At 39.1% G+C, this 19,181-nt stretch overlaps 1 protein-coding gene across 1 annotated transcript in view; it reads left to right on the top strand.

Annotated features, from left to right (window-relative positions):
• Positions 1-318: 318 nt before the first annotated feature.
• VEPH1 (ventricular zone expressed PH domain containing 1) overlaps positions 319-19,181 on the top strand; it is a 208,579-nt gene continuing 189,716 nt past the window's right edge. The window contains exons 1-2 of the mRNA XM_081828481.1: positions 319-488; positions 4,538-4,833. Coding sequence (XP_081684607.1) covers positions 4,636-4,833 — 198 coding nt within the window. The 5' untranslated portion in view covers positions 319-488; positions 4,538-4,635. The remainder of the gene's footprint in view (positions 489-4,537; positions 4,834-19,181) is intronic.

Genomic DNA, 19,181 nt, shown 5'->3' with positions numbered 1-19,181 from the left:
AGCCCTCTCTTCCCCAGGCTTTGTGAAATGGCTCCCAATAGCCATTCCATTCACCTGCTGGAGTTTCTGTTGAGACTGTTTCCTGCGTGGCTTTTTCTACCCCCCCTCCACCCCATTCTTCCCAGGGAAAGTATAGATTTTCACGAACACAGGGGGTTTTGTGTTCTCTGTTAAAAACAACTTTACTTTACCGGGGCAGGCTTCCTGTTTCACCCCCGGAAACAGAGCATTTCTCTGAGGCGACTTTCCACTGGGTGAGGTGCAGCCTGTCACCTGACCAGCTCTGAAGCTGCCGGTGGCGTTGGGCTGCATTCCTGGAATTCTTCCACCCGGCACCAGCAGCACAGCAATGAGCAACTTCAGGTTCACTGAGCTGAGTGGATTCCACTCGCTGTGCCCTCGGAGTCCGCTGCTTGAATCTCCCGCCCAGTCTCAAAACATACAGCTGAGTAACAGCAAGCTGCCCGCCTTTGAAGAGTAGCACGCAGGTAAAGCCAGTTTGTGGGGACAGCTGGGACTCCCTGAAATGTGTCAGGTGTGGCGCATAATCATTTTTGTGTGTGGTGTCTGCTTCTCCTTGCAGAAACTTGACTTGTCAACCAATACCTGCTTAAAAAATAGATACTTATATTAAATAAGGAGAAAGTGGGCTTCGGAGTAGGGTCCCTTAAGGAATAGGGAGAGAAATTAGGAGAGCAAAAGCTGGGAGTAAGAAGGAATTCTATGAGCCAGTTTTTGTAATTCCAAAAGTATGAGATTTGAGGCTGACCTATCTGGATGTGAATCTTGGCTCTGTGTGTAACCTTCGACGAGATGCCTCACCAGTCCTGTTTCCTCTTTGGTAATAATATCTACCTGCCAGGTTGATGGGAGAACGGAGAAGAAAGTATCTAGCAGAGAGCTTGGTGCATAGAAAGCATCTGAGATGCACACATATGTGCATTTGTGTGCACATGTGTATGCTTGTGTGTATTCGGTGGGCGCATCTGTATATATGGATATAGGCCACAGGACTATGGCATTCGTAAGGGTAGGGAGTTTCGCAGAGGATGAGGTTGAACTTGATCTGTCTCTGACCTTCTCTGCTGTTGCAGAGAGATCAGCCTGGGAAGCCAGACACCTGAGAAAAACATTGCCCAGGGCTGCTGAAAAATAAATAACATGCCTTGCTGATCCTTACCCAGGAAGGGGAGGTATAATGTACCATGTGGGGTGCTCTTTACATGAAGACCGATGGAAGCAAGGCAGCTCAATAATTATCACACATGGTCATGTATGCAACTGACAGGGCTTTGTTCTGGGAGACCAACTGCCTTCAGTTCTGACTCTGCAGCTTACTCTCTGGGTGTTCCTGGGCTGGTTACTTTCCTCTCCGAACATCAGTTTCTCATCACATGGAATTGTCGTGAGAATTAAGTGACTCAGTCCTCAGGAAGCACTCATAGTAGTGCCTGCCACATGGGAAACACCTGCTAAACATTAGCTCTTGGTGTCAGTATTTGACAAAGGGCTCTTTTGTGTGTTATCAGCTTTGATCTTCAAAACAACCTGGTGAGGTAGATGAGGCATGCGCTAGCCCCATTTTGCAAGTAAAGAAACTGAGGGTGAGAGAAGGGAAAAGCATGAACCAAAGGTCCAACAGCCATTGAGTGGCCAGGCTAGGCCTTGAACCTCAGTCTGCAGACCAGCAGCCGACTTAGTATATCTGCAGAATATGTGCACTAAATGAAACCAAATCCTAAAGTGTCTGGCCCGAACACCATTTCCTTAACAAAGCTATTCCTTAGCATCTTCCCCTAGGAGAGATCTTTCTCTCCCTTGTACTTCCCCAGACTTCCTTTTATAGGACAGAGGAGATTTTCTCTGGGTCATCCTTGTACCGTAGGATGTTTGGTGTTAAGTTTCAGCTCTCCCTACCCCACCCTTCAAGGTGTGAAAGTTCTCATGGATGGCGGTGTTTTGAACAATACTGTTTTGTACATGATGGACACTCAAGAGTAACAGCATGAGTGTAGGGCTTCGTACCAGGGGTCACTGTAAGTGTGGAGAGCAAAGAAGGAGCCCAGGGAAAGCCTGGGGTGCTCCTCTCCACCAGCACGTATTTCTGCTCATTCTTGGAGCTCCAGCTGCACTATGTCTGGGGCAGCTGACTCTGCTTCAGGAACGATGAAATATTGACCAAAAAGCTGGCTGGTCAAGGTGAAATCATTTCCAATGTCCATGCAATGTCTTATTTTTCTGAATATTATTTTACTGAGACCCTGTCACTGCAAATGTCTGAGGCTAGGGGGAGAAATGTGTTCAGGGGAAAATTCAGGAAAACACTGTCCTAATTTTTCCTGTAGATGCTGTATTCCACCCTTCCGCATTTGCAAGGGTGCGTTCTACTTTGTAGGACTCTCACTCTGCTCTCTCTCCACCCCAAAAACTACCCCCCCACCCCATCCCCAGCCAAATTTCCTGCTTTTCTTTTCCTCTAAGCTTCTCTTCCTTGTGACTTTCCTGCTGTCTTGTTGGCCTTGATCCCAGGGCATAGATGGTCAAGAATGCAGGGTCCCTCCTTCCCTCAGTGTCGGAGGGAAGAGAAATTCCTTTTCATGCTTTATCACCCTACCCATATCTTCATCTTCAAATGTTAATAATGCTCTGAGGGCTTTTACTCCTAACAGTAGCTGCACACGGAGCCCTACGTGGAATCAACATACCATAGTGGTTATGAACCTGGAGCCTAACCCTGGAGTCTCTGGGTCCAAATCCCAGCTCTCCAGTTTGCTAGCTGTGTGGCTGGGGCAAGTTATTAATGCCTTGGTTCCTCACCAGTAAAATGGGGATGAAATATCCTCATATAGTTATTATGGGGGTTAAGTGAGTTAATGTTTGCAAAGCACCTAGGACAGAGCCTGGAACAAAGGCAAGCATATGTAAGTATTGTCATTTTTCTAGAGCTGGTCGTTAGCACAAAAGTTTCATGTAGGTAATATTACCCTTGACACAACTTCAGTGGCTACAAAATGCACAGATATATCTTATTTAACTGAGCACCTGGTGAAGGATTTGGCTTGTGTGTGTTTTGTTTTTTAAGATTTTATTTATTTATTTAAGAGAGAAAGAATGAGACAGAGAGAGCATGAGAGGGGGGAGGGTCAGAGGGAGAAGCAGACTCCCCGCTGAGCGGGGAGTCCGATGCGGGACTCGATCCCAGGACTCCAGGATCATGACCTGAGCTGAAGGCAGTCGCTTAACCGACTGAGCCATCCAGGTGCCCAGTTGGCTTGTGTTTAGAGACCATATTGCGTGGGGAGTATGTATCTTTAAGCTTTAACATTTCATTCAGCACGCAGAGGTGCCTGCACAGTGACAGCTCAGAGGGGAGGTCTGAGATCACCTAAGGGAGCAGCAGACTCCCCTCTGCCTTTCACACTCATCCTGGAGAACACATTCCAAGTGAAATGCTGGGCAGAATTGCCTAGTGTTTAGATGCTTATATTAAATAAGTCACCCTCAGCTCTCACTCTCTGAACATGTGTCTGCATTTGTAAGTTACATGAGCTGACTCCACTTCATTGTAAACCAGGGAGGAAGCCCACTGGCCTGAAATCAAGAGAACAGCACTGCTGTAGTTACCATGGAGCCTTTGGGAAGTCATTAACTAAATGATGGCTAAGGTCTCTACCAGTGCAAATGGTCTGTGATTTTATTAGGCCCATAAGGGAGCTGATGAGAAAAATCAGATATTTAATTTGTGCCATTGCCCTTCTCTCTGTGGACTGTTAATTGAGTAAGAAGTATAGTGGGACTTTATTATTTCAATTGTGGGAATAGAGGGAAGACTGCCTGATCCCAATGCCTTCCCTCTTTAGCCTGCATCGCAATGCTATCACTTTCAAGTTCAGTGTTCAAGTTCAAATTCACACTCACATTCAGCAGAGATCTATGTAGCCTCATACTCCCAGGCAGAATCCTTTCTTTAGACAGTATATATGAATAAAGCAAGTATTCAGATCACCTATTGGACGTAGGTTTGGGAGAGCTTCTGTTGTCAGTATAGGAAAGAAATCCAGCCAAGGAGGCAAGCACTGGTTTCCCTATCCAGGAAAAAAGAGAAAACCAGGCAGTGGTTCTAAGAGATGTTTTCTGTGTTCCCTCTTTCCTTTCATTGCCCTTTTCTGTTTGGTTTCCATGGCAATCTGGGGGGATATCTGGTGAGTGTTGGGCATATCAGTTGCTCATCCACTTGTTTCCTTGTGGCGTGGAGAGGAGAGGGATATAGAAAGGAGAAAAGTAAGTGTGAGGGTTAAGCAGCTTTTTAAGGTTCACAGTAAATTCTAGAGAAACCTAATAATTTTTTACAAGACCTTTTGGAAAAAAGCAAAACAAAACAAGGGAAGAGCTCATTCGAAGGTCATCAAGTCAGGATCTGTTACTCTATGCACATTTCCAAAGTCTTTCCCCACCCCCTCTGCTGGGCATCAAGTTCATATTCTGAGTTCATGCCATTCTACTAGCAATTTTATCCTATCATTTGTTTCTTTTCCAGAGAGAGTCAAAGAAGACCTCAAATTCTGGAGAAAAATGACCTTTCAAGGAATACAAAGTATACTTCCTGCCGCATGTTTTTTGTCTTACTAACTTCTGATGACTGAAACATATGGTCCTGGCCCTGCAGAAAGTCCATTGATTATCAAACTCCTCATCATGCATCAACTGTTCAGACTGGTCTTAGGACAAAAAGATCTTTCACGAGCTGGGGACCTCTTCTCCTTAGATGACTCCGAGATTGAAGACAGCCTGACAGAAGCTTTGGAGCAAATTAAAATAATTAGCTCATCTTCGGTGAGTAAACTAGTTTTTAAACTAGACACCCGAAATGACCTATTCCAGAGCCGAATGACTGTACATATGTTGGGGGAAAGGATCTTTGCATGGGGAAAGAGGAAGGACCACTTAATACAGGTTCCTTTTAACCCAGCTCTGTGGTTTAGTTTGGCGTCTAAGAAATAACACAAGGGCAATCATTGACTTAGGAGGCTGCCTTCTGCCCACCCCTGGAGACCAGAACTCTGGAAATTTCAGACCAGAGTGGAATTATCACAAAAGGCTTATCTAAGGGCTGTTTTTCTAACCTTGAAATGACACGGAGAGGAGAGGGAGCAAATCCCAGGAAAAGCAGATGGGCCAGGCTATACAACAGCATCAGTAAACAAAGCAGGGTGTGTGGAGGAGGGTGAATAATGAAAGAAGGCAGGATGACACCTCCTGACATTAGGTAATAGGAGACAAGGACAAGGATCACTCTGTTGCCAGAAGTGACAGTTGCCCAGGGCTTGATAACACTGATTCTATGTATTTCTATATAATTGCCATTAAAAAAAAATCTCTCGGGGCGCCTGGGTGGCTCAGTCGTTAAGCGTCTGCCTTCGGCTCAGGTCATGATCCCAGGGTCCTGGGATCGAGCCCCATATCGGGCTCCCTGCTCAGCGGGAAGCCTGCTTCTCCCTCTCCCACCCACCCTGCTTGTGTTCCTGCTCTCGCTCTCTCTCTCTCTGTCAAATAAATAAATAAATAAAATCTTAAAAAAAAAAAATCTCTCTTTTTACTCCTTTTTCTATACCCACCCATTTAATTCAACTCACCCATCATTAGCCCCCAGTGTGATCAGACAAATTTAAAATCCCCATCAGCCCTCCCATTCCTTTGTTTCTCCTCAATGTCAAGATTATATATTCTGAAAGCACTTCCCAAAGGGGGTGGATGTGCATGCCCAGTGTGGTTTGCTTTTGCCCTTCTTCATTGTGCTTGGACCCTCCATGACATTAGTTCCATTTCAAAGGCCAACTCTCCCGGGCATCTCTTGCGTCCTCCCAGCTCAATAGCGTTTGCTATCACTTGGCACAAACAGCGCCCCCGGGCACAGGAAAGAGACGGGACTTGAGCCATGAAATACTGAATTACCAAATGTGTGCACATTTCACAGATCACAGCTTTCTTCCATCTTTTAATGAAGAGATGTTTAGAAGGCATACCAGCATCCAGCGCAGCTTCCTCCCCAAGACAGTCAGCCTGCTCACTTATTGGCTGCCATGAACACACCATGCCCCCCCTGTGGCCAATGAGGTCATTGCCCAAACACTCTTTTCGCAGCTAATGTCTTTGACAGCAATTATGTGTCCACATTTTTTTTTCCCCCAGAATGTTAATCAGCTTAGTCTGACTCAAAACACAAAGTATTCCTGGTACATTGCCACTTTCCGGGCAGGATTTGTGTGCTATTTCCAGCAGCCCCATCCTTCACACTCTTGTGGAAATGAATTGGCTGAATATGCCATTGATTTTCATCTTATCTAATAGAAAAAAAAAAAAATATATATATATATATATACATATATATAAGCTCCCTGAAGCCTATATCCACTAGAGGTCACTACTGTCAGTGATTTCTTTAGTTTTCTTCATCAATTGCTTATTTTAACAGATGTCAAATTCAGAATTTTAGGACCGGTAAGTTCTGTTATATATCCCCACTCTTAACCACTAAGGCAGGCAGGTCCCTTGTCACCAGGAGCACCGTCTGTCTTTTAAGCCCTCCGATCAGCATCCCACCAGACCAGCAGGGCTGGAGAGCTAGTAGTTCTCCTGTGGTCTTCACCTGCTAACTTCAGTCACCTCTCACTTCTTCTATTTCTCCACCTGTAACAGGGGCATGAGCAGATGGTGGCAGAATAAAAAGAATTCGTTTTTAGAGGGATTGTGCAGATCAGTCCATTTTCCTGTTTGTTACTCAATCCTAGTTATAAGCATGTCTCAATATAGAATTCCTTCTCCCGCTCCATTCCTTTTAAAGCGAGTTCAAGTTTCATTATTCCTGAAATAGCTTCTAGTGATTCTAGTTCTTAGTGATTACTCCTTTCTAAAAATACATAGTTGTACTTTGGCATTATACTCTGTTCTTATAGAAAATCATCCATTCATATGACCTCCTCCAGGGCAACTTCTACACTAGGGAATCCCAGATCTATGTTTTCAGCCTTGGATCCCTCCTCAGCCTCAAGCCCCCAGTTGATACCCATGATCTCAAACCTCAATCTATCTGAATTAGAAGTTATCATCTTTCGTCCAGCTGTACTATCACTTTCTTAGATCTCCAGGTTTGCAACCTGGAGTTACTCTTGACCTTTTTCTCTCACTCTCTCCTTTCCCTGTTGTTCTGTGGACACTGCCTGAGAAATGCCTCTTCACTGGCTCCTTCTTTTCCCCTCCTGCTGCTATCCCCCTGGCTCAGGCCATCAAAACAGTTTTGATCTTCTTGCCTTTGATCTTACTGTTCTCTAGTTCAGTGTACTAACAGTTACCTGATTAAACTTCCCAAAGAAGATTTTATTGCATGTATCCCATTGTTCAAAACCTTTCCATGAAGCTTCAATGTCCATGACATTCAAATGACCAATGCCAGTGATTAGTCCACTGAACGACCATGTCTACTCTATGGCTCACTTCCCTGTTACCTGTATCCCATATTTCCCTTATTAGGGCTTTCCTAATGACCCTGGATCTCAGTAATCAATTCTACTTCTCAATTCCTCTTTACAAACAAAGAACTGGAAGGGATCTTCTAAATCATCTTTTCCAACTTCTTTCCAGCACAGAAATCCCTCCTTTAGGATTCCTGACAAACAGGTGACCTCTCTTTCTACTCTTGCAATGATGAGAACATAGTAAGTTTCTGATATTTTTTTCCTACTCCTCAATTTTCCTTTTATAAATTTCTCCTTGCCATTGCATGAAGCCTCGTTGGAGCCTTCAGTCAGTTTTCTACCTTGTCCTTGCCAGGAGAGCAGAGAGGGAAAAAGTGGGGGCACCTGACTATGCCAATCAGATCTTCTTTCCTGGTAGTTCTGGAAAAAAGTCAGCAGAGGGTTATTTGTCATGGTGATGGTGCTCCAAAGAGATAGTCCTTTGTTACAGTTATCCAAACTTTTTCTGTTGCTTATGACCAATCCTAACCTACGACGAGACCATTGCTGCACTGTCAGAATTTTAAATTGTTAGTGTGCTCCTCCTTTCAGCCAGATGAAATCTTACTCTTTGTATTTTCTATACATTGTTCTTTGGTCTGTTCATTGCCTCAACAATCAAAAGAGCATAATTCTATTCCTATAAGAACTTTAAACATATGAAGATAGGTATCAGGGATCGCCTCTAGCTTCTCTCTTCTCAACTACACATCCTTAGTGTCCTAGTGTCCCTACATTTTTCCATGACAAAGAAGGAGCCTATGGCAGAGAAAAGTTACACTACCTCACTTTTCCAGACTTGGGTCTGGAAGCTCAATTTTGTCAGTACGTGACAAATGCTATCCTAGTGATGCTATCCAAATGCAAGACTGAGTGCTGGTTTCCCGATTTACAATGAAAATTATAATTCATGTCAGTCAGAATTTGTGTGCTTCCATCCGGTCCTCACCAAGTCTATTTACCCAGTCTTTCTCTGGACAATGGATACTATCATTGATTAGGTTTCCTCCTCTACTAAAATCACATCCAGTCCTATCTCCCTATATTTAACTCACCTGTAGTCATGTGTGTGCAGACAGCATGTTGGGTTAGCCCAGTAGCTGGTTAATCCCACTCATACGAGGGGATTTTTTTTCACTTAATCCTCAAAGGGCAATCTTGTTTCCATATTCTTGGAGGACGTCCTATTGTAGCTCCCAAGTACTGCCTACATTCTCAACATTCTGGTTTCTTTCCCCTGGAATCTTCCTAATTCATTATTGTAATTTATCAAGGCCAAGTGCTGAAACCAACTGCTTGGAACAATTGCTGGTAATAGTCAGATACTCTGTTTCCAAAATTCCTCTTCGACAGTAACATCACACAATTGGCCACATTTATCCTGCCGTGTACCAGAACCCTCAGTTTGAATCAAGACTTGTAATTAGAGAACTTGAAAAATAAATTGTATGTGTATTGTGTCACATTTTAAACCAGTGTAATAATATTCTTGTCTTCAGGCCCTCATTCCAGGATATTCATACCTTTTAAAAATTATGATTCTGTCCAATATATTAGTTCTCATTCCCGTCTTTGTAGAATCTGAACATTTAGCAAGCAAGTCTTCAATCCTTTCCCTGAAGTCACTCGCACAATCACTGAACCTTCCTAAATTCCATTCTACAGTCCATGCCCTCTTTTCAACTAGTTAGTCCAAAACACCGCTGGGAGATAGTTTGTCCTTATGCTTTGCTTTGAAAATGCGACTGCTCACTCAAAATTCTCTCCAAGTTCCCCAATGCCTTTAAGTTTTGTCTTTTCATGTCAAGTCCTTTCTGGACTACTTTCATCTCCTACCCATTTCTTCTACTACCTTGGCTCTCCTCCCAGACTACTTCATCCCTATCCACTCATCCTCTTTTCCCACTCCTCCTTCCCCACCACGTTCCCTTTGCCTAACCCATACACCCACCTTCCAGTTCTCTTTACTGTTTTTTAAAAACCAATAAAAAATGTTAAGCATACACAAATTGCCCAGTTTTAAAAAGTAGATAGAATTGAAATCACCTGGATGTTTCTCTCTGCTTCAAATTTCCTCCCTTTCCTAAGTAACCAATATCCTGACTATGGTATTTATCCATGAGTGTTTTATTTCTTTGCTACACACGCATAGCTCAAACATTATTTGTAGCATTGTAGTCCATGTTTTAAAATTTTATATAAATGGTATCATAAGTTTCAATATAATGTTTCTGAGGTTTATGATAGTACAGGTAGTCCCAATTCATTTCTTTTTTGAGGGATGGAGTGTTCCACTCAATGACTATGCCTCAGTTTGGCTAGCCATTCTTCTTTTGATGGCCATTTACTACTTAACAGTGTTAAAGTGAACATTCTTTTGATGGCCATTTACTACTTAAACAGTGTTATAGTGAACATTCTTATAATCAGTGTTTTCGGCAAATGTGCTGGTATTCCTAGCAAAGACAACTAAGAGTGAAACAACGTTTTGGGGGTTTTATATACTTCCAGTTTCTGATATGCCACCAAATTTCTCTCCGCTGTAGTTGTACCTACTTACATTCCCATCAGCTGTGCTTGAGGCTCCCAGTGGCTTTACATCTTCACCAATGCTTGGTGTTATCAGATTTTTTAAGTTTTTGTCAATTTAAGTGAACCGTATCTAATTGTTCTTTAAATTTGCACTCCCCTCATGATTGGGAAGGGCAACAGATCATTTTTTCGTGTTTATTCGCTATTTGTCATTTGGGCTTCCTCTTCATTATAGTACCTGTTTACAATTTAAGTTTTTTTTCTTTCCATTTTTCCATTGAGGTTTTTAAAAAGACTTTTCTTATTAATCTGAAGGAGGTTTTCTATATTCTTGTACAGACCCTGTCCTGTATGCATGTTGCATGTCTCCTATTCCGAATGTAGCTTGCCTTATACCTTTTACTGTAATAAGTCCTGATATCTGGTAGGACAAATATCCCCAAACTTCTTTAAAATATTAGCTTCTCAATTTTGATGAGTGATTCTGTCACTATCTTGATAGGAATTTTATTATATCTATGAATTTATTTGAAGAAAATTAACATCTTTATGTTACTGTCTTATCTTTACTTAGATTTTCTTAAATATCTTTCAATAAAGTTTACGATTTTTTTTCCTAAAGATCTTAAAAGTCTTATTAGTCCTTCTCCCCTTTTTTATTTTATTTATATTCAATTAGCCAACATATAGTACATCATTAGTTTCAGATGCAGTGGTCAGTAATTCATCAGTTGCGTATATCACCTAAGTCCTTTTTAAAATATATAAGTATTTTAGATTTTTTTTGCTGAGATTATAAATGCATCCTTTAAAAAATTATTTTCCAATTATTTTTTCAGATGATTAAAACAGAAATGATACTTGCATCATGATCATATATCCAGTAAATTTACTCAACTCTCTTATTAATCCTAATGTCTTGTTTTTCCCCACTTATTCAGCAATACTTACTAGGCACTTACTATATGCCAGGTACTGTACCAAATGCTGGGGATACAACCGTAAGAAAAACAGAGAAATCTCTGTTCCCTTTTATCCCTGTTTTTCTAGGAATTGATTAATTTTATTCACTGCTTTTTCTGCTCTTTTGAAGTAATCCTATTTTCCCTTTTAATCTTGTTAATGTGGTGCATTATAAAAATCAATTTTTAAAATATAAAACCATTATAACATTCTGGGATAAAGTGAAGTCTGACATTAATTTTAGTACATTTCCTGATTTGGTTTGATATTTTTAAAGAAGCTTTGGAACCATGAGATTGGCCTACAATTGTCCTTTCTTCCACTGTATTTCCTTGGCTTTGGTATCAAGTTATATGTACTTGGTCATAAAATGAGCTGGGAAAAATTTCCACATTTCTGTTATCTATAAAACTTTTATAAGATTGTGGCAATCTATTCCTTAATTTCATAGAAAACTATAAAACCCTCTTGACACCATGCAGTTTTTTTGGGGGGGGTGCTGGTCAATTTTTAAATTACTGATTTCATTTCTTTGAAGAAAATTGGGGGGGCTTGCTTCAGTCACTTTTGGTAAAATATCTTTTCTAGGAAATTGTATATTTTATCCCAGTTTTCAAATTTATTGGCATAAAACTTTTAAAAAGTTTTTTTGTGTGTTCTGCTGTATCTGTATTTAAGTGCTCTTTTTCACTGATTTTTTTCATCAATATATTCAGAGCTTTGTCTTTTTAAAAAGCTTTTAGTTTATTAATCATTTGTATAGGGTCTTTTATTCTATCTCATTAATTTCTTTTTAAATGTTCACTTGTTTTCCTCTTTGATCTTTTTCTGGTTGTTTTCTATTCTTTTTCTAATCCCCTCAGTTATAGGATTAGCTTATTGTTTATTGTCATTGTTGTTTGTTTGCTTTACTTTCTTATTTTCTGGTATAAGCATTTGAGACCCTAAATTTCTTGTTAAGTAGCGCTTAACATCATCCCACAAGTTTTTGAGATACAGTATTTTCATTATGAATTCTAAATTCTTATTTTGATTGTGATTTCCTCTTTGACTCATAATGACTTAGAAGTTTGTGCTTTAATTTCCTGAAGAATTTTTGTAATCTTTCTGTTGTTAAGTTAAAATAGAGCTGCATTGTCGTTGGACAACATGAATGGCATGATACCACTCTTTTAGGAGCGCTCAAGAATTGCTTTGTCGCACAGTTTATGGCCAATCTGTGTAACTAATAATGTAGCACTTACTATGTTCTAGGACTTTTCCTAAGAGCTTATCACATGGTAATATATTCAGTCCTTTCAATACATTTCTGAGATAAGTGTATAATATTATATCCATTTTATAGGTAAGGAAACTGCAGCAAAGAGAGGTTAATAATCTAACTTGTCCAAGATTATATAGCTAGTGAATAATTGGGCCAAGAATCAAGCCCAGAGAATTTGGAATCAGAAACCTCTAAGCCACCACACTATCCTGACTCTTTAGATGTTTTATTTGTGTCTGAGAGGAATGTGTATTCTCGAATTAGTGAGTATAAGGTATTAAGTAAGTTGATGAAAGACCTCTTTTTGATTGTATTGTCTATGTTCTCTATATTCTCAATAAATTTGTGTTTGCTTAGACAACCAAATGCTAAGAGAGGTGTTTAAAAATTTCCCACTATAATTTTGGGTTTGTTGATTTCTCCTTGTAATTTTGTCAAGATTGCTTTATAAATTTGGGAGCTTTTTTAAAAAATTGAAGTATAATTAACATACAATGTTACATTAGGTTCAGTGCACAACATATTGATTCAATAATTTTGTACATTACTCAGTGCTCCCTACAGTAAGTGAAGTCACCATTTGTCACCATACAAGGTTATCACAATACTGTAACTACATTCCCTATGTTGCACTTTTCATCTCTGTGACATTTATTTTATAACTGGAAGTTTGTACCTCTTAAATCCCCTTATTTTACCCATCCTCCCACCCAGCTCCTCTCTAGCAACCACCGGTTCTCAATACTTAAGAGTGTTTTTTGTTTGTTTGTGTTCATTTGTTTAGTTTTTTAGATTCTATGTGAGTGAAATCATATGGTATTTGTCTTTCTCTGGTTTATTTCACTTAGTCCATCCATGTTGTCTCAAATGGCAAGATCTCATTCTTCTTTATGGCTGAGTAGTATTCCTCGTGTGTGTGTATGTGTGTGTGTGTGTGTGTGTTTATTATGTATTAATACGTTTAGGATTGTTATTTATTCCTTGGAGAACTTTTGCTCTTATTATTACATACTGTGCAACTTTATTCTGATAAGTTTTGCCTATTTTCTTTGGAGTAGTTGCCTGTTTTCTCTTTTTCTAGCCTTTTATTTTTTACCTCCTCATGTCCTTATGACTTAAATGTAATTTGTAAACACCATATAAGTAGATTTTTTAAATAATTCAAATTGAAAATCTGCCTTTTATTGGTAAATTTAGTCAATTTATATTTATCATGATAAATTATATATTTGGATATATTTCTCCATTTTACATTTCCTGATTTTCTAAATTTCTCTTTATCTTCTTTTCTGCATTTTTTTAGTTGAGTGAAACTTTACCCTTTCATTTTCTACCTCTATTGGCTCTGTTGGTTTGAAAGTTACATTCTATTTCTATTCTTTTAGTAGTTACCTTTAAAATTTTAGCAAATATAGTTGCCATATATTATCAATTCCAAGATAGTTTTCACCTATTTATAACTCTGAAACAAGTATATATTTTATAATTGATTACAATCTTACAATCCCTGTTGGCCAGGTATTAAGCATAATAAAGTTGCTATTGCCTACATGTGCATAAATTTTCCATAGCTTTTCATATTAACATTCCAACTGAATTAGGTACATTATTGTTACTCCAAGCATTGGGTTAAATGTCCACTTAAAATGCTTCCAAAGCTTCTAGATTATAATGTGGTACTGAAACAAACACTTATTGGGTATGCAGGAAGGCATAGAAGGAAGCACTAGAGTATAAATTTTATATTAGTGAACAAAATATTCATCATTGCAGGAATGATAGGAATTCCACGTTTTCTTGCAAAATAATAACTGGGAGCTTTATGGAACCTAAAAAAAGGATGTACTTTTTTGTTACTGAGATATTTGTAAAATACTGTCTATTATACCACAATAAGTAATGCAACTGAAAGCAGGAAAAACAGGCAATTCTCTTGGAAGACATGAAAGAAATTTCAAAGAAATAAGAGGCTAGCCAGAACTATCAATTTATGTCTTGCATAGAATTCTCTTTAAGACCTGATATAACCCACAATTTAATTGGCAGTCTTCTCTCTTTCTTCATAATGGAAGATTTATAATTGACACCATCTTACATTTGATGGATTACGATGATGTCTAAAGTTATTCAATAGCTCTCTTTTCCTATTACCATCAGGACCTTGGAATACTTTCATGCCCCTCTTATATATTAGTGTTAAGCAGCACTTTTTATTTCACCTTAATACCCTTGAAACTATTCTTTAAAATTACTGATGTTTAAAAAAATTCACCCAATGTTTGTTTCAAGCACCTAATATTTCCCCATTTTTTCCTCACTATTCTTTTTCCCCATTGTCTTCCTCTCTTTTTTCTTCTGCATCCAAGTTTCCACTTTCTGAAGTATACATATTAAATATCCCTTCAGCGAAGATCTATTAGTGATAAACCCTCTCAATGTTTGTCTTTTCCGAAAAGAACCTTGTTTGCCCTTAACTTTGAATGATGATTACCTGGGCATGGATTTCTAGCTGGATAGTCTTTTTATTTCTCAGTAACTCCTACCATTGCTGTTATAAAATCCTCTGTCAGTTTGTCATTCTTTATACCTAATCTACTTTTTCTATGCTTTAATATTTTCTCTGTCTTTGGTGTATTCTATGGTTTCATTATTATGTGTCCAGATGTGGTTTTATTTGTATATCCTTACTCAATCCTCATTGCATTTTGTGAGATTGAGGTTCATGTTTTTGTCATTTTTGGAAATTTAAAAAAAATCTTATATCAAATACTCTTTTCCATCTCATTTTTCCTTCTGGAAATTCTATTTACTCACTCATTTATGCATCCCACAAGTATTTTTTTGAGTACGTATTATCTTCTAGACATTGGGAATATAATCATAAACAAAGCAGACAAAACCACTACCCTCACATCCTTCATCTTCTCTGAATTTATCCTCCATGCCTTTTGACCTCTTGTATTTTCCATCTCTATGAGATACATTATGTTTTCATTTCCTCAGCTCTATATTCCAATCCACTGAGTCTTTTTTTCAGCTGGATCTTATCCACTATTTCATTCATTCACTGAGTTTTTCATTTCTAGAAGTTTCATTTGTTTCTTTTTGATACCTTTTGTTCCTCTTAAAAGAGACTTGGTTTTTGTTTATAAGAAGAATTTTCCTTGATACATTGAATCATTTTGAACATCTAAGTACATAATTTGAGGTCAGTAATTCCATTATCTGGTTTTTGACGGTCTAATATGCCCCAAGTTGTGCATGCTGACATGTGCTCATATTGTCTTTGTTCCAATGTTTTATAAGTTTGGATTTTTGATTTTGGTTTAAATAGAGTTTCACTCATGTGAGTACTGGATGGTTTTACCTGAGTGTTCACCCCTCAGAGTAGTTGTATGTTTGTCTCTGCTGGGAGCCCCAGTGATGGTATCAGGTTTGGGATCATTGGTCCTGCTGGTGTTGTTAGTGCCTCCACCTTGGAGATTCTTAGAAAGGTAGAATAAGTAAGGTATGTATACATGCATGCTCTTGAAAGCAGGAAAAATGATACATATATAAATATATTATTAGTATGGATGCCATGTAGAATGTGACAGTAAGAGGAGAGTAAGTGTGTGGCCTTTTTGTGCTGTACATTATGAAGTGGTTGTGAAATGAATGTATAAAAAAAATTGTACACATAAGGAAATATTTGTAACTCTCTGTATGTTATAACATTTATCTGCACTTACTATGTGCCGGATACTGTTGTAAATCCTTTCCCTACATTAACTAATTTAATCCTCACAATAGTAGTAAGAGATAGATATTAATAATATCCTGATTTTAAGGATTAGGCAACTGAGGTACAGAGAGATAAGTGATTGCTCAAGATTGCAGAGCTGGTAAGAGCAGAATATGACTTTGAGTACAGGCAGTCTGACTCAAATCTATACTTTTATTTAATTTAATTTTATTATGTTATGTTAATTACCATGTTCCATGATTCGTTGTTTGTGTATAACACCCAGTGCTCCATTCAGTACGTGTCCTCTTTAATACCCATCACCAGGCTAGCCCATCCCCCCACCCCCCTCCCCTCTAGAACCCTCAGTTTGTTTTTTTTTAAAATTTTTATTGTTATGTTAATCACCATACATTACATCATTAGTTTTAGATGTAGTGTTCCATGATTCGTTGTTTGTGCATAACACCCAGTGCTCCATGCAGAACATGCCCTCTTTAATACCCATCACCAGGCGAACCCATCCCCCCACCCCCCTCCCCTCTAGGATCCTCAGTTTGTTTCTCAGAGTCCATATCTCTCATGGTTCGTCTCCCCCTCCGATTTCCCAACTGCTATGATATGCTCTCTCTCAAGGAAGGGAGGGAGAAATGATCCTCAAGACGTTTTCCTTCTTCTCTTCCAACTTCTACTCTTATGCCATTCCCACCACTAAATACTTTATTTCAGAGGTTCCACATAACCTTTAGCCAGCGGGTCATCCCCTGAAGACTGTTTACAGCATAAAGAAGTCTGATTGGTTTATGGTTTATGGATGTTGATGTGGAGGTGTGGTGTCTGTAGCTGGGTAGGGGTGACCCATCCTGGTAACTAGACTTGGAGCAGCACAATGTGTCAATTTTTCATTGTCCCACCCTTATAATTTGACCTCCCTACCGCTTTAGGGTAAGTTACTTAAAAATTAACAATGACCAGGTTACTGTGAGAATGAACCTCTAAACCCAGTTTGATGGGTTTGATATTAAATAGATCTGGTTCTCAGAAGTTACTGATTTTAATACGCACAGGTACTGATTCAGTGTTCAACTCAAACATAAACACATATGTATGCACATATATATTTCATAAGAGCAGGGTGGAATGTGAGTCAGGAAAACCCTAATTGCAAAGCTGATCCCATGCCAAAAAGCTTTAGACTATTCAATTACATAATTAAATTTTTTAAAAAATTTCTTTTGTCTTTTTAAATATTTGTTGAAGGAAGCAGTTAACAGCCTTTTGGGTTTTCAACCTTTTTTTGAGGAAACCTCCTTTTTGGAGAATGCTTTTCTTCATGTCATATGTAGGAATTTAAATTTATAATTTTTTTCAAGTTAAAAAATCTTTTCTTCTTAGTAAAGTGGCATGTCATAGGAAACTCTTATCTACAAGAGATTCACAGTAATATCAAAATTCGTAACTGATGCACCTACGCCTAATATATTAATATGTTCACTAAAATTGTGACACTGGTTTATCCTTATGGACAGCTGCTTAACTCTTCTAGTTAGAAATCTTAGAATCAGGATATATGCCTTTTGTTAAACAATTTTGCTGACACACTAATCTCTCTGTATACTCCAGCTTCATTCCAGAGTGCTCCTGTCAGAATTCTCCATCAAAGCTGTTCTCTTTTAAGCAGGAAACTGGAATCTTGGTGTTCATGAACCAAGACACTTACGTATGTCATGTACTTTTCACTGAGTTGCACCTTCCACTTTTACTGAGGCTTATTTCATCCAAATGGAAATCTCTTTGCTATTTATTGTTAAACTGTTGTTTAGACACGGTTTATTATGTTTCCCAAAGTCATCTATATAAACTCTGTTGTAATTGGTTTCCCAGGAAAGCAGATTTCAAAATGGCTGTTCCAAGGGAGGGACAAACCCCTGAGAGGGGCCATTCCCTTTGACAAAGAACAGTTTCTGGAGGCAGACTTGGGTCTGGACTGACAGCTGAGAAAATGAGTGCCTTTGTCCTAAAGGGGTCTATGGGCAATGTACCATAGTATCTACTATAGTCTACCCCTCTCACCATTCAGATCTACCTGCTTTGTATAATAATTTCATTCTGTATGGAAACAGCTTCTCTGAAATGCTTTTCCTAACAAAATTTACAAGGTTAGTGAGAGGATCTATCATCTCTACCATACCAATTGCTATCAAGGCTGCAATTGGTACTCTGTGGTAGGCTGGATAATGCCCCCCCAAAGACATCTACCTGTAAATTTTATTTTGCATAGCAAAAGGGATTTTTCAGATATAATACAGTGAAGGATCTTGAGATGGGGAGATTATCCTATATTATCTGGGTGGGCCCAATATAATTATAGGGGAGCAAGAAGGTCAAGGGCCTTCTTTGAAGAAGAAGGAGGTGGGCTAATGGAAGTGCAGATTTGAGTGATGCACTTTGAAGATGGAGGCTCATGGAGGTCATGAGCCAAGGAAAGCAGGGAACCTCTAGAAGCTAAAAAGATGTGGAAATGTATTCTCCCCTCAGAGCCTCCAGAGGAACCAGCCCTGCTGACACCTTGAGTTTTGCCCAGTGAGACTAAGTTTCAACTTTTGACCTCTGGAACTGTAGGTAAATAAATTTATCAACACAAATTCTTGAGCCGCTGAGCATGTGGTAATAAGTTAGAGCAGCAACAAGAAAGCTAATACAGTGTCTCTCCTCTACCACCTATTCTAATTCTTACACCTTCAGCTGGCATCTCTGCTGATTTAAGTTGCTTCCTAGTTCGGTGACTCATATGCCTCTCTCAGACTGTGATGGCTCCCTTGTCCATTTACCACCAAAATTGCTCAGGGGAATGCCTAGAGATGCTCCCATTACTTAATAGCAGCCCCACCTTTTCCTGATGATGTGGTCAATTACCTTTGCCAAGATGGGACTCCATTTTTTTTTTTTTCTGGTTTTTTGATACAGGAGCTCGAAGTGACTGAGTTCACAGGTGGTTCAGTATTCTACCCATAGGGAATTCAACACCATGTAATAGTCATTGTTTTAGTATGTATATTGCCTTTTAGAGGATTGTTCCTCATCCTCATAAGATATTAGGCTGAGTTGCTTCTTTGAAGACCTGCTCCATTGAACTATTAGTCCAGCAGTGTCAGGGCAGGGGAAAGAGATGTTATCATATGTGATA

The sequence above is a fragment of the Leptonychotes weddellii genome, chromosome 1, assembly GCF_054177405.1.
Source record: "Leptonychotes weddellii isolate Sample4059 chromosome 1, ASM5417740v2, whole genome shotgun sequence".
Taxonomy (NCBI): domain Eukaryota; kingdom Metazoa; phylum Chordata; class Mammalia; order Carnivora; family Phocidae; genus Leptonychotes; species Leptonychotes weddellii.
The sequence above is the reverse complement of the archived record's forward strand: the minus strand, read 5'-3'. Positions and strand labels throughout refer to the sequence as shown.